This window comes from Lepus europaeus, chromosome 16, assembly GCF_033115175.1.
Source record: "Lepus europaeus isolate LE1 chromosome 16, mLepTim1.pri, whole genome shotgun sequence".
Taxonomy (NCBI): Eukaryota; Metazoa; Chordata; class Mammalia; order Lagomorpha; family Leporidae; genus Lepus; species Lepus europaeus.
The window spans coordinates 10,843,741-10,864,652 of record NC_084842.1 but is presented as its reverse complement, the minus strand read 5'-3'; the positions used below and the strand labels follow the sequence as shown (position 1 = coordinate 10,864,652).

The window sequence follows — 20,912 nt, the reverse complement described above, 5'->3', positions numbered from 1 at the left end:
ATCCCATTATACAGTGGGAAGGCCAGCATTCAGACATTTTTTCTTTTAAACAATAGCCTTGCTGGAAGGAATTAAATGGGGCTAGAATTTATTCATGTTATGTGCATGTAAGTTAATCTTGGCAAAACATTTAACATACTTGATCTGAAAAGAAGACATACTTTGTGTAGAATGGACAGCTACTTGATAAGCTTATCAGTTTTCAGAATTGGACATATTGTCACTTTTGAAGTTGTATTTTTTTAAATAGCACTATCAGGTTTTTTTTTAAGTAAACAGATCCAACTGAGTATATATTTAACAATTGTAAGATTTTTTTTTTTTAGTTTATCCTATCAATATAAGTATTATTAATACTTATATAAGTAGCATTATTATTAAAACCATTTTTTAAAAATCAATTTCCTAAGAATGAAGGAAGTTGAGTTTCTTCCTATGGATCAAAATGGTAGTGAATGGTTAAACTTAGTTTGAAATAGACCTTCCTCTGTCTCCTGTCTTTTCATAGCTCCTTGTGATTTTGCTCTATCAAGTCAGAACTCAGCACTCAGGGCATGCTCAGGCTAAGGGTAATGTCTTAAATAAAAAATGTTTGTCAATTATTTCTAAAGAAGAGAGAGCTTCAAAAGTCTGTGAAAAACACATGTTAGAAATAAGTCGTGATAAATGTTTGCCGGCATTCAGTGCAGTGTTGGTCCAGATGTAGGTCTCTGGGCTCATTTTTAGCTGATTTCTCATACCTTGCGGCATGCTCTATGCATTCAGTCCTTAAGGGGTTTATTTTACAAACTGTGCGCCTGTAAGGTTTATTAGCAATAAGATAGAAAATCGAGCAAGTTTATACCATAATTTTGTAGAAAAAAAAAAGAATCTGCTCAGTTCCATATTTCATCCATGAAAAACCTGCAATACTGGCAGTTTCCAGGAACAAATAAAAAGGAAAATGTAAACCATTGTAAACGTTGTGCGTTGGATGTCCTGGTGCATGTATTACCTCCTTCGATTCCAGAACATTTCATAAAGATGCAGTTAAATTCTGAAAAAAAAAAAAAAAAAGAAAAGAAAAAAGAAAAAAGTATGCACCAAAAATTTCATTTCATTTCGTTTTTCCATGAATTTTTGGAGTATAGTCATATTAATAGGTCCCCATTTTTAAGATATTCAGACTATCTGTGTTTGTAGTGGTTAGTCAGTTACTTGACTTCAACTTTGTCTTAGGCTCAGATCAACCAAGCAGAGGTGAATTTTAGTTTGAGGTTTAAGATTTCTCAGGGATTATCTTAAATAAAACGTTGACTGTTTCTCAATCATTAGTCTGGGTTTCTTTTTCACATTTTATGATCTAGATCATACATAGCAGCCGAAAGTTTCCTTTTAATCCCTTAGTGTTATGAAAAGATTTCACACCAGTATGCAATTTCTATTATTTTGTAAAATCGTAGCCCTCTTTCATTCCTGCTCCTGCTAACAAACTGCATTCCTCCATGTTCTTCCTATGATTTTGAATTCACGTTTGAGCCTTTGTTTGTTTTATTTGGCTAAGCAATGTGTGGGACCAATTAAAAGAAATGGAAACCGCCCTCATGTTATGTGTCTGCTTATCCCTTTGTTTTTGTTTTCTTTGCCCGGTGGATGATTTTGATCAAGAGAACTGGTCAGAGAGCTGGGTGTGTGACACAGTCATAGTTGGGGGGTGTCAGATGGACTTCATTTAAATATCTGTTCTACATTAACCTTATGAAAGGCTGACTTCCTATCCTGTGTGTGTTTCACAAACTAATTTTGTCTTGGCTCTTCATGTCAGCTCTTACATATTTTTTATTTTGTTTAAAGTTGGCTCTAATTGGTTTCTTCAAATTAACAAAAACTTTAAAGAATTACTTCTCTTTTGTCAATGGATGCAAAGTTTCTTGGACTTTCTGGTGGAAAAAGTTTCTACACCTACCCTTATTAGCAGAGTGGCTCTGACAGGTCACTTGAAGTTTTCCTAAGGAAGTTCTCAATTTCCTTATGTAGAAAATGGGAATACTCAGGGGCCATTTTCCTGTGAGTTACTTAAGGCAATGGGTACAGTGCTGTGGTCCATGGCCTACATCTTTCGTTTGCTTTACTTTTCTCGTGATTAGCAGGTTGACCAGATCTGAAGCAGTATTTAGCGCTCACACACACACACACACGCGCGCGCGTGCATGTAGACCCATACACACACACACACACGTACATACAAGCACTCTTTGTATGATTCCTTAGGGATCAGAGGAATGGAATCATATTAACCATGGAGATCTTCCCCATATCCACTTACCTCACCTTAGCCTGTAAACTATGTAGGAAGAATCAAGCTAAATAAGAAAAACTAGAACCTTGAATTCGTCTCATAAATGAATGTTTACTTAAAAAACAAACAAACAAAGCTTTTTTGATATAAAAAGTGAAAAACACATTTAGAACTTTATTTTTACGTAGTATTGTTTTTCTTGTTCTAAATGTAACTCATGTTTATTATAGAAATCCCAATATTTCAGGAATGTAGAATGTAATTGTGATAGCCAGCACTGAGTGGGAACTTAATACATTGCAAATGTTGTTTTAAATACTTTACTTCAATTAATTCATTAAAGACTTTAGAAAATGAAAATCCATTGAAAAACCAATTCTTCCTAGATCTCCAGAAAACTTATCAATTAAAGAGCAAAAAAGTAAAATTTATGACTGGAAAGGAATTCATTATTTTTCCAGGTTTTAATTCCTTGCTATGGATAGCATTTGGTAGCCTGTTAAAGAGAAAAAATTAAGACTGTCCCTAGTTATCAAAACCCCAAATCTTGGCGTAGTTGGTAAAGCTGCAGCCTGCAGGGCCAGCATCCCATATGGGTTCTGGTTCAAGTCTCGGCTGCTCCACTTCCAATCCAGTTCTCTGCTGTGGTCTGGGAAAGCAATAGAAGATGGCCCAAGTCCTTGGGTCTCTGCACCTACATGGGAGACCTGGAGGAAGCTCCTGGCTCCTGGCTTCAGATCAGTGCAGCTCTGGCCATTGTGACCAACTGGGGAGTGAAGCAGCTGATGGAAGACCTCTCTCTCTGCCTCACCTTCTCTCTCTCTGTGTAACTCTGACTTTCAAATAAATAAATAAATAAATCTTTTAAAAAAACCCAAAATCTTGTTGCAATATATAATTTTGAAGAAAGGTCTGGCTATTTTTATTCTCAGTATATTCTGGCTCTGCTCTGGGATACGATGATTGGCGATTCTTGCAGTTGAGTATTAGAGCTCATAGGGGCCCTATTGATCCTCTAGACTAGTAATTTTCCAATTAGGTCACTGGAGAATTCTAATTTATACTGAATTACAAAAAAAGGATGGCATCCACATTGACCTGAACAAGTTCTCTCTGATATTTTTGAGTTTGAGGCTCTGATTTAAGTCTTCATTTTAAAATAAAATTTTAGTGCAAAATAATTGAAACCACTGATCTAATTTAGTCTTCCTCTGCATAGAGATATTGCTGTCAGAGTGTGCTTGGCCCCAGTCTTTCTCAAGAGAAAACCTCTTTTTCTTAGGATACCCCATTTTTTTAAATGCTGAAAAAGTTCTTTTTTAGAATACCATCCTAAACATACCTTATTTTCTCAATAAGACTACGTTCTACCTTAGTTCTTTTAAGCTTTCCCATAAGACTTAATGATCACAAATAATTTCCTTCACTAGATGACAGATTTAAATAGCTAATTGTACCTCATTCACAGGGACCGCTGTTTCTTTAACAGAATCATCTGCTGTGATAAGATTTCTCGGCTCTATTCAATTCTGATCACTCTTTTTTAATGTCTTCCAGTTACTGATATTTCTCACAAATGTCACTGCAAAACTTAATTCAATCTTGTAGATGTGATCCACTCAGGGAGCCATGTATTGAGACTTTTATCCAGTTTGGTTTATGTTCTGATTTAATATTAATTTGGCCTAAGAGTACATGCTTCTTTTTTAAAAAATCATGTTTGTTTTTTTTTTTTAAATGGGCTGATTTTAAATGTCTGCCTTATTGAAATCCTTTTTTTTCTTTATATTTGTACCTGCGACATATCTGCCCTCTTGTGTCTCTGCCACTGATTTCTGAACCTGAGTGTATTTGCTATGCTTCTCTTGATTGAACTGAAGCTTGGTCTTGGCCCATTGATATTCCACCCTGAATTCTCAAGGGTGTTTTCTACAGAAAGAATTTCATGTCCATATGTCACATGTGCCTTGGAACTCCACAGTACAGATTTGCATAAAAACCAGTGAGAGATACTCCTGTAAAGAAACCTGTATGGCTATGTTTAATTCTGTATTTATTTGAGCATAGAACAATTTGTTCTCTTCCTTCTCTTTCTTAAAAAATGTAACATATGATTGAATTAGGAGACAATGGCTGCTAAAAGAATGGTTGATCCAGTTTACTAGTTAAAATGTTTATTAAACAGAATCAAGAAGAGGTTCTCTATCTGTTATTTTTTAAAAGACTTATTTATTTATTTGAAAGGCAGAGTTACAGAGAGGCTGAGGCAGAGAAAGAGAGAGAGAGAGAAAGAGAGAGAGAGAGAGAGAGAGAGAGAGAGATCTTCCATCTGCTGGTTCACTCCCCAGATGGCCACAACAGCTGGAGTTGTGCTGATCTGAAGCTAGCAGCCAGAAACTTCCTCCAGGTCTCCCATGTGCGTGCAGGGGACCAAGGACTTGAGCCATCTTCTACTACTTTCCCAGGCCACAGCAGAGAACTGGATTAGAAGTTGAGCAGCCAGGACTCAAACCAGCACCCATATGGGATGCTGGCACTACAGGTGGTGGCTTTACCTGCTACACCACAGTGCTGGCCCCAAGAAGGGATTCTTTTATATACAAATGTAGCCTTGTCCCTGGAAATACTCAAATAGAGAAGAAAAGGTGTTCTTGGGGATGCTGCAATAATCTTGGGTTTATATAGTCTTGGGATATTGTAATAACCTTATCAGAATTTTGTGACTGAACAAGAAGAACTACTGTTTTCTTATTTTAGAAATTCATTCTTTCCCTGGTGTTGAAAATCAGGATACCATGATGTTCTTGAGGTTTCACAATCCTACATGAAAATTCTGCCAGGCAACTATGCTAAACATTGGACTGGAAAATCTTATGTTATTATTTATTCCATTGTTTCTCACTATTTTTCAAGGTGTCTACCATGCAGGAAATTGATTATTTATGGACTGAAAGTATTAATAATTGATAGTTCATTTAAAAGCTTTACATTGAAATACTCCAAAAATGAAGCTTAAAAGTTTACAGAATCTGACAAGGAGTGATATCCTAATATTGCTGCATTTTGATATTCCTGAAAGTTGTTATATTTCATTGATAGAAGCCATCAAAATGGCTTATTTTGGCTTATAGGCATTGGCTTCTCTGATGTGTGACTATTCCTTAGACGGTTGTTGGTGGTCCCCTGGTGACATAGATAACAAGGCTATGTTAGATCCATTTTTCATCAGCTTTGTTCTGTGGATCATTATTTCCAGAAAGTATAAATAAGTATTTCATGTGAGTGAAAGGATTCCTTGGTCAGATAATTTTGAGAGGAACTTAAAAACAAGTTACTGAAGAGTGGGGACATGTCCTGAGAAGGTGTCCTTCCGTGGTTCATCCTTGTATGAGCACAGTGGAGTGTACTGGCACAAAGCTGGTGAAGCCTACTGCCCATGTGGGCTGTTTGACACAGCCTGTTGCACTGCTAGGCCATACAGTGTTTCAGCACCTTAGTGAACTGAATACTGCAGGCAGTTGTAAAACAGTGGTACATATTTGTGTATCTAAAACAAATAAGGCATCTGTACCCAAGCATAGGCAAGACACATTAAAAATGCAATGTAAGAGATTTAAGAAGGGACACTTGTGTAGGGCCTTTACTGTGAACAGAACTTGCAGAAATGAAGTTGCCCAGGATGAGTGAGTGAGTGAGTGGGGAGTGAATGTGAAGGCTCAGGACATTACTGTACGCTGGTGCAGATGTCATAGACGCGGTACACTTAGGCTCCACTGAATTTATAAAACAAGATTTGTCTTTCTTCAATAATAAATTAACCTTAGGTTAACTTTTTTAGCTTGTAGACATTTTGCTTTGTTTTAGCTTTTTGCCTCTTTTTGTAGTAACACTTAATTGAAAACACAAACTCATTATAGACAATGGGAATTTTTTTACCTCATTATAATCTGTCCTGTTGGTCATTGGCCAAAACTTTTTGATAAGATGTAGGACTGTGGTATCTTGCCTTCTTGGAGAGTCAGAGTACGTGGGCAAATTAAAAGCTCTGAGAAACTGTGTAGCATTTAAAAAATAAATAAATAAGAAGCCTGGTTGTGACCTTATGTTTTCCAAACTTGCCTCAGAGAACCTATTTTTCTTGTAGTTTTCTCAAATTTCTATGGTGCAGTCCTTTTGAGTTATGACGAGTGAAGTCCACATGTTGGTTTGATTATTGCTGCCCTTGGTGTGGGCCACCTTAGACTCTCTGCCCTGTTAATATTGCATTGTTCTTTCCTGCAGTCATGAGGTAGGAATGTTAGATCCTGCTGAGTGCTAAAGTGGGCACATTCAAGTATTTTCTTCATTTATTCACACTCATCCAATAATGTTAAGGACACACCAAGGACAGAACAGTGATGTGTGCCCTGCAGAATACCAATACATATTGTATGTACCAGGTTCAGACCTGAGATGTGCTGCAGGAACTCTAACGGCTAAAGGACCATGAAAGAGATATTTAAGGCTGCCAGGATTTAGACAGAGAGGGCTGCTTGCTACGTGATCATGACAAGCTTGGTGGAGCAGTGGGTGCTTTAGATAGTCCTTGAAGGACAGCTGAGATTTTATGGGATAGAAGTGCAGGGCCTCCATCATTGGAGGAAGAAGTGAGACAAGCAAAAGTGGGGAAAAAGAAAGATGAAAGACCACAAGGATTACATGTGGAACTTCAGGTGTTTGAGTTTGATAGAGGAGAATAGTGGGGATAAAATTTAGAACCATTAATCTTACTTGATTAATAATATTGTTTGACAAGAAGACCAGAAAAGTCACTAAAAATCCAACAAGGTATAATATGGGAGTTTTGCAATCAAGATTTCTGTCTTTCCTTTGTGCCTTCTTTTCTACCTGTTTCCCTCCTCTTGAGAGCCCAGGAAGTGACATCATCAGGTTAGTGTGTAGAAGGATACTTAAAAAAGATTTTTTTTTAATTTATTTATTTATTTGAAAGTCAGAGTTACACAGAGAAAGAAGGAGAGGCAGAGAGAGAGAGAGAGAGAGAGAGAGAGAGAGAGATCTTTCATTTGCTGGAGCTGTGCCAATCTGAAGCCAGGAGCCAGGAGCTTCCTCTAGGTCTCCCATGTGAGTACAGGGGCCCAAGGACCTGGGCCATCTTCTACTGCTTTCCCAGGCCATAGCAGAGAGTTGGGTCGGAAGTGGAGCAGCCAGGACTTGAACCAGTGCCCATCTGGGATGCTGGCACTGCAGGCGGCAGCTTTACCCACTATGCCACAGCGCTGGCCCCTCAAAAAGGTTTTAGTAAATGCTAAGCCAATCCCATCAGCAGTGGGTTTCTGTATCCTGCAGACTGCTTAAATGACAGGTGGGTGCCACAGTAAAACACAGACAAATCCCAATCAGGATGCTGTGCTTGTTGCAAAAAAAGAAAAAAAAATGCATATTGATTTACTATTCAGAGATTTAGAAAAGTGTGTGCTCTTTTTGCAAAAATATTTATTCCAATATTAAGAACTGCTCATGTGGTACTCTGCTCCTAATAATGAGAATCTTAAGGAAAGAAAAATTCCCTTTATTTGGGAAATGATAAATACTCTTCATTCAAAATTAACATTATTACTGGTGTTACTCTACTGAGAAAAGAAGTACAGGGTATTTTTATCAATTCTAGTCTTCATCAAGTGTCTTTCTTTAGTAGACTTGTAAGAAATGATTTTACCTTTTCTTCTCTTTCCAAACCTTAGTGGCCGATGACATTTAGATAAAGAGAACATTTAACAGTTTGACTGAAAAAATCCAAGGCATAACATAGTGGTGATGGTAGTGAAATAAAAAGAAAAATTAGAGAAGACTTCTTTTTTTAACTTTTATTTAATAAATATAAATTTCCAAAGTACAGTTATGGATTATAATGGCTTTTCCCCCCCATAACTTCCCTCCCACCCGCAACCCTCCCATCTCCTGCTCCCTCTCCCATTCCATTCACATCAAGATTCATTTTCAATTCTCTTTATATACAGAATATCAATTTAGAATAAATTAAGTGAAGATTTCAACAGTTTGCACCCACACTGAAACACAAAGTATAAAATACTGTTTGAGTACTAGTTATAGCGTTAATTCACATTGTACAACACATTAAGGACGGAGATCCTACATGAGGAGTAAGTGCACAGTGACTCTTGTTGTTGACTTAGCAAATTGACACCCTTGTTTATGGCGTCAATAATCACCCTAGGCTCTTGTCATGAGTTGCCAGGGCTATGGAATCATTTTGAGTTCGCTGACTCCGATCTTATTTAAATAATGTCATAGTCAAAGTGGAAGTTCTTTCCTCCCTTCAGAGAAAGGTACCTGCTTCTTTAATGGCCCGTTCTTTCCACTGGGATCTCACTCGCAGAGATCTTTCATTTAGGGTTTTTTTTTTTGCCAGAGTGGAAGACTTATTTTAAATTACCGATCTGGGTGATAACAAAGAGTCTATCTGTGGTTTAACTTAAGTGTGATATATCCTACTTTTACTCTAGATAAAATTATGCAATCCAGTCAATATAGTAGCAGGCTTGTTTTAACAGTGTACATATAAGGTGGGGAGAAGGAGTTAGAGAACTCTGAAATTACACAAAAATGAATTTTGGTTTTACTGGATTTCTTTGATATTTATACCACTTTGGTCCTGATCTTATAGGAAGTCAGAACTTCGCATCAACAAAGCATCACTGGCTGATTCTGGAGAATATATGTGCAAAGTGATCAGCAAATTAGGAAATGACAGTGCCTCTGCCAATATCACCATTGTGGAATCCAATGGTAAGAGATACCTGCTGCATTCTGTCCCTCTGTTTATGAGAATGATCAAGAGATGTGGTAAGAGTTGGGTTGCAATGCTGTGTTAAATCTTATTGAGAACAAACAGGAAATATGGAAAGAAAACTAAACAGTTCAAGTATTTGTGTCTTCCAAAAAGCCCATGAAATGATAAGAGACCTGAAGTACACAGATTTTTTAAAAAGATTTTAATTAGATCATGAATGGCAAGAGAGCGTGAGTGGTTATGAAAAAGAGGTTATTCTTCCCTCTTTAAGTAGGTCAGGGAGGGCAACCAAACCTTTGACTTTATCAACACCAGAAGGTAGTCATACATAGGTAATATATGTGTGTGTGGTAATTGTATATATATATATGTACGAGTGTGTGTGTGTGTGTGTACTGAACATAGACGTAATTCAATCCTGGTCATTTTTGTGCTCCTATATATGTTTTAAGTGATTCCACCTGGCTACAGGTAGTAGAATGTTAGGCCTATTAATTTTTTTTTTCTTTTGATTTTGAAGTTAAGAGAGTTTGAGAGAGAAGAGATTTCCTACTGTATATTGGTTTCAGCTTCATCTTTTCTCAGAACAGTGCCAGGAAATGTTCGTGAGACAAATGAATGAGCTGGAAATAGAAGGTGCCACTTGCCCTGTTACAACTTCTGTTGAGTTATTGCAGGAAAGTTAAGAACCATAGTTGCTGGCTCTGTTTCACCATTTGGAGAGGCATCTACATGTGCTTATGAGGACCTAGAAATGCTCATGAAAAATCTTTTGGAATAATCAAGTACTCTTTCAAGACTTTTGCTCCTTTCCCATTTTGAATCACAAAGCTTAACAAATGCCTTTGCAAGTTCTGTCGTTTGTTATGAAACTAAGCCTGATTGCATTGCATCTTGGGAGATGAGAAAGAATATCCACTGCAAGAGGGTGATCTCTTCAAGTGATAAAAGCAAAGGAGAAGAGTAAAAGTCACCTTCAGGGTTAATCCCATAGGAGGCTGTTGTAGCTTTTACCATTTCCTTCATATATAGTGTAACAGGATAAGGAGAAGAATCCAAGTGAATACCTGGTCATCGTCTCTGGACTCCCCAGTGAGCTAACTGCTCTACAGCAGGGTGAGCCCAGCTTGGTATTTTAAACTTAGATATCTCCTTCCACAGAGGATAACGGTGAACAGGGTGAACAGTGAAAAGTAATTTCTTTTACTGTTTATTATGGTTTAAAAGGTAAAGGCCAATTAAAATTTGTATCAGGAAATGTAAAATCATTTTATTTTTTTAAATCAGCACAGGTTAACCAACAGTATTTGGCTGGCATCATTGTACTCCACATGGAATTTTATAGACTGCTACATGAAACACAGCTTTTTAAAAAAAGTTTTTATTTATATAAGTTCAACACATTTCATGTATTTCTTATATACAGATTTAGGAGTATGGTGATACTCCCCATCCTACCCTCCTTCCCACCCATGCTCCCGCTCTCCTTCTTCCTTTCTTTCTTATTTTTTCTTTTAATTTTTACAGTGATATACTTTCAGTTTATTTTATAATAATAAGGTTAACCCTCCACTAAGTAGAGTATTCAACATATAGAAAAAAGCAAACACTTCCTCAACAGTAGAGACAAGGGCTGTAAACAATAACCAAATCTCAAAATGTCAATTTCACTCATATACATTATGGGTTTTTTGTGCTCTATTAGTAACCACAAATAAGGAAGAACATATGGTATTTGTAATTTTGAGACTGGCTTATTTCACTTAGCATAATAGTTTCCAGCTACATTCATTTTGTTGCAAAAGACAGGTTTTCATTCTTTTTTTACAAATGAATATTACTTCATCATGTATATGTGCCACATTTTCTTTATCTAGTCATGAGTTGATGGACATCGAGTTGATTCCATATCTTAGCTATTGTGAAATGAACTGCAGCAAACATGGTGGTACAGATAACTCTTGCATATCCTGGGTAAATTCCCAGGGATGGGAAGGTTGACTCATATAGTAGATTTATTTTCTGCTTTCTGAGGAATCTTCATACTGTCTTCCATAAGGCTGTACTAGTTTACCTTCCCACCAGCAGTGGATTATGGTACATTTCCCCTACACCCTTGCCAGCATTTTTTGATTTATGCATGATAGCCATTCTAATGGGGTGAGGTAAAACATCATTGTGGTCGTGATTTGCATTTCCCTGATGGCTAGATATCCTGAGCATTTTTTCATGGTATGTTGATCATTTGAATTTCATCCTTAGAAAAATGCCTGTTCAAGTCCTTTGCCCATTTCTTAACTGAATTGTTTGTTTTGTTGTTAATGAGTTTCTTGAGATCTTCATAGATTCTGGATATTAATCCTTCATCAGTTGCATAGTTTGCAAATATTTTCTCCCATTTTGTTGGTTGTCTCTTTGTGGAGTATTTCCTTTGCTGTGCAGAAACTTCTTAGCACCATTTGTCTATTTTTGACTTGATTACCTGTGTTTCTGGGGTCTTTTCCAGGAACTCTTTGCCTGTGCCAATGTCTTGCAGAGTTTCCCTGATGTTTTCTTCTAGTAATTTGATGGTATCAGGTCATAGATTTAGATCTTTGATCCATTTTGAGTTGACTTTTATATAAGGTTTAAAGTAAGGGTCTTGTTTCATACTTCTGTACATGTAGATCCAATTTTCCCAGCACCATTTGTTGAAGAGGCTGTCCTTTCTCCAAGGACTGATTTTAGCCCTTCTGTCAAAGATTAGTTGGTTGTAGATGCATGGATTGATTTCAGGGATTTCTATTCTGTTCCATTTGTCTAGATGTCTATTTTTGTGCCAGTACCAGGTTGTTATGATTATAACTGCCTTGTAGTGTGTCTTGAAATCTGATATTGTGATGCCTCCAGCTTTGTTTTCTTGTTTAATATTCCTTTACCTAATCAAGGTGTATTGGAAACACACATTTTAAAAAATTGAATTCTCTGGATTCTTCTTTACATTTTACTATTGTGTTTTGAGCTTTTAGTCCTGAGTTTGTCCCTGGCTTAGTTCACTTAGTTCTCCTCATGGTAAATGCTGTTGAATTATGATTTTGGCAGTTGGATTCGATTTGTGTAACTGCACAACTGCACTACAGTAAAACAAAATTAGATTTTGTGTCATGATGTCACGGAATATTTCCTATAGTATTATACTGATTGTTCCTTGGTTTCTGATTTACAGGATTAAGCAGTGAGTTATTTAGCTTATATGAGGTATTTCAAATAATTCATGGAAAATGGAAATTCATGCATAGTTTTTCATAGAATGCACTCCATAACCTTTTTGAAGATCTCTGTGTGCATGGATTTCAAACATTTTACACTAAAATAAGCATACCTTTTTATTATGTTTTTCCATGAACTTTATTTTGGAGTGGATCTTTTTAAAATATGTGTGTGTGTTTGTTTGAAATCAGAATGAGAGAGAGAAAGAGAGAGCTTCCATCTGCTTGCTAACTCTCCAATTGCCTGTCAGTCAGAGCTGGGCCAAGCCAAAGCCAGGAGCCTGGAACTCTATCCAGTTCTCCCGTCTGGGTGGCAGAGACTTAAGTACTTGAGCAATTACCTGCTGCCTCCCAGGGTGCACCTCAGCAGGTTTGGGGAAGAAAATTAGCCAGGATTCAAAGCTGGCACTCTGATAAAGATACCCATTTATGAGCCCACTTGGCTAATTCTGTATGGCTCTTTTTAAGGCATTCTGTCAGCATTAACTCCTATTTTCATTTCCTTCATTCCACAATCAAATTCTCAATAGCAAGAGTTTCATTAGCAGAGCTCATTGTGTCATACCACATCAAAAGACTGAAAGACCTTTCAAATCATCGGCCTCCTGGTCAGATGTCTTCCACTGGCTCAACCAGGACAGGTGAGGCAACACAGCTGCATAGAAGTGCTGTCTCTTTGGAGTGTGAGAAGCACGCTTGTAGTGTGTCAGACGCCATGACTGCCAAGGCCTGTGCATCATAGATATCAGTAGAAACCCTATTCTCCCTACACCTCAATGGTTTCCTAATAGTGCAGTTGAAAGGAAAATGTTAGTCATCTTGATTCCTCATCTCTCCACTGGCATTTATGAATTTACTGTATTTGGTCTCAGCAGGGTCCTGCCCTCTTAAGGGCTCAGGTGCTCCACCTGTGTGTTGTCACATCCCCTTGGGATCTTGGCAGAGGTTGACTGGAAATCCTGTCTCGGCGAGAAAGCAGACACTTTGCTACTGTGCTGCAACTGCCTCCTAGCCATACCGTCTCTTCCTAAATACGTGTTCACTGTTGACTGCAGCTCAGAGTAGAATACTCAAGAATTTGTTTCCTGGGTTGGGGGTGGGGGGCAAGGTTCTAGAAAGAAGAATGTCTTCAAAATAAGAAAATATTGTCAAAATATTATGTGAAACTCCTCTTTGGAGGCTATTTTGTGTTTTCTGTGAAATTTTAGTTATTTTATTTACTTTGTGTTGTCTTCAGGAAGTATAGGGTTATGATTTAACAATTTCCTTTTTTAAGCATTCTTTTAAAAAAGATTTATTTAATTTGCTTGAGAGAATTACACACACATGGGGGGAGGAAGGGAGGGAGGGGGAAGGAGGGAGGGAGAGAGAGAGAGAGAGAGAGAGAGAGAGAGAGAGATTGTCCATCTGTTGGTTCACTCCTTAAATGGCTGCAACAGTCAGGGCTGGACCAGGCTGAATCTAGGAGACTGGAATTCCATCCAGGTCACCCACATAGTAGAAGAAGCCCAATCTTTTGGGCTATCTTTTGCTGCTGTCCAAGGCATATTAACTGGGAGCTGGATCCTTGCTGGGCGAGATGGGGTGGGGGTCAAGGGGAGGATGGCGAGCAGCCAGGACTCAACCAGAGCTCATGGGGGATGCTGGTGTTGCTGGTGGTTAACCCATTGCACCCCAACACAAGTCTCTGATTTGACAGTTTCTGAAGTCTCCTTGGTGAGTGACCCTGATTTGAAGCCACAGTCCAATTATCCTAATTGTATTGTAAAGAATTCCTTATGATTTACTTATGCTTTCACACAGATGCCTTTGTGTGCTAAGATATTTAAAATATATTTTGATACCATATTCTAAGAGTGATGTGGGGAGACATTGATGGGAAGCTGTTTTCTTTCTCCCCAAAACATTGATTTTTGGCACTGTGTTTAAGGCCATTAAGACAACTATAGTAATTGTTAGAAAAAAATTAGCTTAGGACATGAAAGCCTTCTGCAATGAAACATCATTTAGATCAACTAAATTTAAATGCAATTATCTAAAAATTAAGAAACTATCTTTGAATCTCTGTACAGTTAAGTGAAACAGTGACCACACTTGCACTGTTTTCAGGCATTTAGAAAAATACAGGGGCTGGCGTTGTGGCATAGCAAGTAAAGCCACTGCTTGCGACATTAGCATCCTATATAATCCAGATCTCTGCTAATGGCCTGGAAAAGCAGTGGAAAATAGCCCAAGTATCGAGGACCTGCCACCCTTGTGGGAGACCCAGGTGAATCTCCTGGCTTCTGGATTCTTCCTGGAACAACCCTGGTCATTGTAGCCATCTGGGAGAATGAACCAGCAGATGGAAGATCTCTCTCTATCTCTCCCTCTCTCTCTGTAGCACTGGCTTTCAAATAAATAAATAAATTATATGTGTATACACACACACACACACACACATAGTCAAACATTTTGTTAAGCAACATTTTAGAAATGTTTATGTTTCTGCCTTTTCCAGTGCCTTTCATTGAGAAAAAGAACTTGTCATCTAGTGGACATGCATGTTTAAACCTATGCAATCTGCTAATTGCTTCTGGTACTATATAAATCTAATGAAGTCCACTTGGGTTTTCACATAAAGACAGATGTCATAGGCTGTAATCATTATGTGATGAATTGCAAGTGGATTCCTTTCATGAATTCCAATGTGATAGTTTAAAAGGCCATATATACTGTGTGCATACAGCTTCTATAACATGTATTCATTTTCACTTGTAATTTATTTTATTTGGTCTTTCTATCGGAAACCTTAATCTAGCAATTAATTTGCAGCTAACAAGCTCCATGAAAACTCCTGGGCATTAGAATAGGGAAGAGAATAATAGACTTAACTGGTTTTCAAATTAATTAAGTAATGCTGTCTTTTAAAAGATTAATCTAGGAGCATATACAACTAATCAATCATATCTTCTCAGCAATTTTCTTCTTTAATCAGCAGAAAAATTATTTGAGTGAGATTCACCATCTCATAGGAGCAGTTGGGCTCACAGCAATAAAATAGCTGTTTCTTTTGAGATGAGCAGAAAATTTTTATTTTTATAAAATTTAATTAAATTATCAGCTGGCATTTGAAAAATCGGCTTAGCCAAACCCTCCCAATTCACAGCATGTGAATTTTGTGATATTTGTGAACAACCTATAGTTATAATGAGACACGCATAAAGCATGTTCTATAATTTGTGTGCCCATCTCCATGTATGTTGTATTAGGTAGGATCCCCATGTAGGCTAATAAGCAAGAGCAGTGGGAGAGGCTGGATTTGTCTTTTCAGTGCATAGTCTCCATCCTGTCTCTGTACCACTTATGAATTTCAAAGTTTCTCAGTGTCTATAGAATATACACCCATTATGAGCAAGAATTCAGATACCCACACTTTGCCTATACACACGAATAAGTGTGCCCACTTTTTAAATCTTAAAAAACAATCCACTAATCCACTGGATCTGAATTTTAGTATGTATAGTTATGACCTACAATTTTATTGAAGCCAAGTCACATAAGAGTATGTTGAAATGCACACAGATACATTAAATGTATGTGTATATGTATGCACATTTTGCTGAATATTTGGTACATTATGTTAATTGTGAAATCTCAAAGAAGCCGTGTATTCAGAGCAATTAGAAAAAATTCTTTTCCAGAAACTTTATACACACTGCAACTTTTTCCTGAGACCAGATCCAATTTATAAAAAAAGTGTTCAAACATTACAAATATACTAATGTTCCTTATGTTGGCTTGCTTACTCAGCATAAGTTTCTCAGTTGTATTCAATTCCTGATGATTCTAATCTTTATTAATTTGTACCAATCAAGGGGATGTGCTTTATGAATTAACTTGTTTAGTATACCAAATTACTGTGAAAAACCTATGTTGCTTAAGTAAACATCAGGGAGATTCCAGGCCTTAATATTTTTTTAAAAGACTATATAACTTAAGATCATATTCAATCATACAGCAAAAGATTATTTTCTAAATCATGAATTATACCCATAATGCACATATCAGTGCTTTCTGAGTAGTATTAATTTAAAAGATTTTTTTTCTTCACAAGCAAGATTTTTTAAATTTTTTTATTTGAAAAGCAGAGTGACACAGAGAGGGACAGAGATAGAACTTCCATCTGCAGTTTTACTTTCCAAATCCTGCATATGCTGGGGCTGAGCCAGGCTAAAGCCAAAAGCCTGGAATTCCATTTGGGTCTCTCATGTGCATGGCAGGGACACAATCATTTGAACCCTCACCTGCTACACAGAAAGCTGAATAGGAAACATAGCAGAACTTGAACCCAGGCTCCACCAATATGGGATGTGAGTGTTGCAAGCAACCCCTTAACCCCTAGCTCAAGACTCTTTAAAATGAAGGGCTTTCTAATGTAGAAGTCCTATACTAACTTCTGAGCTTGTATTTCCTCTAAGATTAATTCAGCATTTTTTAATCTGAAACCATAATCATTAAAGGTATTTTTAAGATCTCCAAGATAAATATCTAAATTTAGGAAAGGAAGATATTTTAAGCTGTGTGGGTGTAGCTACATCTTCGTAGTGACCTCCTGTTCTGGTATTTTTATGTACCATTCAATTAGAAAAGGAAATGTTATGGTTAACCTTTCCTCTAATCTGAGGTTCCTATGTTGGAGATAACAAAGCTCTGATTATTTTTATTTCTAGGAAGGTCATAGTGACTTCTAGGTTTGTCAGAAATAAACCTGAAGGGAGTCTTGGTATCCGAGTTGGGATTGGGACTTTTGCCCAGCTCTGATTGTGGACATTCAGCTCACTACATTAGTCTGGTTTTGATGAGTTCTGAAGGACAGAGTGACGAATCCTCTCTTCTGGTGGACAGCTTGCTTGGAAATAGGGGTCTTTTTCTAGGTATTCACAGGGAAGCATGAACACTGTGCATCGCTGATAAATTTTTTTCTCAGACTAAATTTTCCCAGAGAGGAACAATCTCATTTTCTACAGCTCATATCAAGAATACTAGTTGGGGGCTAGCACTATTGTGTAGCGGATTGAGCTGCCACCTGCAGCACCAGATTCCATATGGGTGACGGTTCAAGTCCTGGCTGCTCCACTTCCGATCCAGCTCCCTGCAAGTGCACCTAGGAAAGCAGTGGAAGATGGCCAGGTATTTAGACCCCTGTCACCCAGATGGGAGAACCAAGTGGAGCTCTGGGCTCCTGGCTTTGGCCTGGCCCAAGCCTGGCCAGTGTGGCCATTTGGGGAGTGAACCAGAGAATGGAAGATCAACCTCTGTCTCTCTCCCTCTCTCTGTCTCTCTGTAACTCTGCTTTTCAAATAAATTAATAGATCTTTATTTATTTGTTTGTTTTAAAAAGAATGCTAGTTGTAGTTGCTTCAGGTACAGATAACTCTTGTTTCTCCAACTCAGCAAATACTCATTCATTCATCAGAGCCATCTGCTTGAAGAAGGCCTATGGATATCACACGCCTTCCTCATTGCTTTCACTGCCTCCTGTTTTCAGTGGGTCAGAGCCAGTGTAAGCAGCTTTGATGTCTTGAGAACAGCTTACTCCTTGAATGGTTTGTCTTTCTAAGAGCTGATTTGGGAGGCTCCTCCACACTTTCATGTGTACCAGAAAGACACAGTTGGTCTTTCTATATTCCTATTTAACTTGATACCTAGTCTGAAGTATCCTTGCTGTGTCTTGTCTGACATTTTTCCCTACAAACCCTTTTATCCTAGAGAATCTTCAGAGGTTGAAGAAATATTGCTCCTTAAATTGATTCTTCTTATCTTAGACTAGTCCAATCATGGAAATCCCAAGTGGCTGTATCTATATTTAAAGATGATTACATTGATAATGAACATTTCTAACTCCTTGATTAACAGGGTAGTAATTCAAACATAACATGATAGCATGTGTGACCTGCTTAGAATTTGCAGTTCAGTCCAGTCATTTTTGCACAGAAAATAGGATCACAGTAGAGTCAATGTATCTGTGTTCTACTCGTAGGGAGTGTGAGCTATTGTTGAGTCGTGTGACAGGACTTGTACAGACAGTGCAGGCCGCATGTCCAATCTGCGGTTTTCCAGGCTTCATAAAACTGTAGTGAAAGTGTTAGATTCTAACAAATGGGAGCCTTTTTTCAGGACAAAACACAGTCTCAGAGAAGATAATCACTCTTGATTGCATCATAAAGGCAGTAAGACAGCAAGTTCCATGTTTGACTGCCTCTCTCCCAGTTCCCATGGAAGTCACTTGCAAAGTGTGCAGATTGATTCTTCATTTCTTTGGGGGTGGCAGCTGCCTCCTCACTCGAGGAGTAGCCGAAATGTCCATCAGCTATTAAAGCATCTATCTTAATCATCGACATTTTCAATAGATTTTCATGCCTGAACTCAATGTTTTTCGCTAATGCCAACTAGAAACATTGCTTCCTTTTATTTTGGACCCAAAAATGTAATTTCCAAATACCTGTAACTTAAGCATTCTTGACTGTAACCTAGTGATCCTTCAGGTTTGACTTTCTTCATTCTTAGTTCAGCCTTCTTGACCCTCTACCCCTTTCCCATGGATTCTCTCTCACTGACCCCAGTGTTGGCAGGGAGTTTTTCCAGTCATTCTGGCACAGTTCATCTCATGCTCTTTGCCCAAGAAAGACCTATGCATTTGAATTGTGTGTTCTGCCTTCCTCCCTCACGTTGTGGATAAACTGGACATTCATCACTTCTGTGCAGTATTTCCTTCCTTTATATTCATTTCAGTTTGAAGGCAAGGCTGTGGTACCAGCTCCCAGCCTCCAGATGATACATCATAATGTGCTTCACTTTCTTTTTTGCAGAGATCATCACTGGCATGCCAGCCTCAACTGAAAGAGCATATGTATCTTCAGGTAAGGAAAATAAGCCTGGCCCGTTGTACTAACCAGAATGACAGACCTAACTGCCGGCTGCTCCTTCTACTAATCAAAATCCCTCTGCATCCAAAGTTCAGCTGTTCTTGTTTTCTGCTGCAATATTTTTCTCAACCTTGTATTGCCCTTTGGATTTTACTTAAAGGAGCATAGTTCTTACTGTGCATCTGAACTTGGGTCTGAGAAACACATATGAAATCTACATCTTAGTGGCATTACACAAATAAAGAAGGCATGGAGGTTGCAAGGATAGTTTTTCTGCATTTAGAAATGCTTCTCTTAGCTGTATCTGTGTTTCCCCTGCCATACTATATCCCTGGATACCGTGTTAGTGTCTGGTGTCTAATCCTTGAGCTTTTAATGACCATTCTTCTATCACTAAACTTAAAAAAATTGTTATAGAATGACCTTTAAAAATGTTGCTTTTTTGTTTCCTTCTCACTTGCTTATAATATTTGCTGATGGCATTTATAGTCTAGGGAAATACTAGCTCTACTTAGAACCCAACACTGCTAATGCACCTATAGCCATAATTCATTGAATTTCTCACTAGCACTGAATTTCATTTATCCATTGTATCCTTTATACTTTTCTTTACTCTCTGTTATTCTGTAGTCAGTAGAACCTTACAACATTAAAAGAATTCTTCTTTATTTGGAAGCAAATTTGTAGAGCCATGAAACTGAAAACTCATTTCAGAAGTATGATGACTTATTTACATGGCATCTTGTAATTTACAAAGATTTTTAATTTCTTTTGTTAATTAACAGCAAAATTATAAAACAAGACCTATTTTTCCTGAGTTTACAAATGAAAAAACTGAAGCATTAGAAACGTTAAGTCTTATTTCAGGAGGTCGAAGAGTAAGGATGCTAAGCTCAGTATTCTTTCTGTGACCCCATAATTAATGTTTCAGCTTCATTATTTTCTTCAATATATAGAGGTACATTGTTGCAACTATGGAGGCCATATAATCAAATACCACTCATTTCCATCTTCCATCTATCAGTGTGTACTCTTCCCTTCAAAGCACTGTTAAAAAATTACAAAAGCTGGATATCTCGATATCTTGGACTGTTAGCCATATTTAAGGCATATTCATGAGTTGTTGCTAAGACGACATTATGGAGTGGAATGATCCTGTAGTAGAGGGTGTTACTCTTCTGAAAGAAGGATTGAAGGAAGGGAGGATGGATGGATGACAAGAAGGAAGGAAGGAAAGGGAATGAGAAAAAGAAAATTTAGAATTATCTGAATCCCTTTACCTTTCATCCAGGTATTTCTGTAATATAAGGACTTCATTATTTGACTCCAGTAGATGCTGTTAGGAACCTGAGTTTTTACATCTATATGGTGCTTGTCTTGGGAATTTAGGTAGACCAAACTATTATTTCCTGATATGTGACTTGAATCTTTATAACTTTCTGCCAGTTGAATCTCAATCCTTCTTTGATACTAACTTTGTGCTTTTTTTATTTTATGAATGAAAACCCTGGGGTCCAGTGTTTTTATTCTGCATGAATTATGTCTTATATTCTGTCCACTTAAATACTGTTTTTTCTTCCTTTATCCTTGCTACCTAAGAGAATCTTGTTGCTATACATTCCCAACTGTTGCTTTATTTATTTATTGAGCATGTTTTGCTTGATCCT

At 37.6% G+C, this 20,912-nt stretch overlaps 1 protein-coding gene across 5 annotated transcripts in view; it reads left to right on the top strand.

Moving 5' to 3' along the window:
* The window catches only part of NRG1 (neuregulin 1), a 1,197,015-nt gene that overhangs the window by 1,011,840 nt on the left and 164,263 nt on the right, over window positions 1-20,912 (top strand). For 4 of the 5 annotated variants that reach the window (XM_062213033.1, XM_062213037.1, XM_062213039.1 and 1 more), the window contains exons 3-4: window positions 8,964-9,085; window positions 19,189-19,239. In XM_062213033.1, coding sequence (XP_062069017.1) covers window positions 8,964-9,085; window positions 19,189-19,239 — 173 coding nt within the window. The remainder of the gene's footprint in view (window positions 1-8,963; window positions 9,086-19,188; window positions 19,240-20,912) is intronic. The other variant, XM_062213041.1, reaches the window with a different exon arrangement.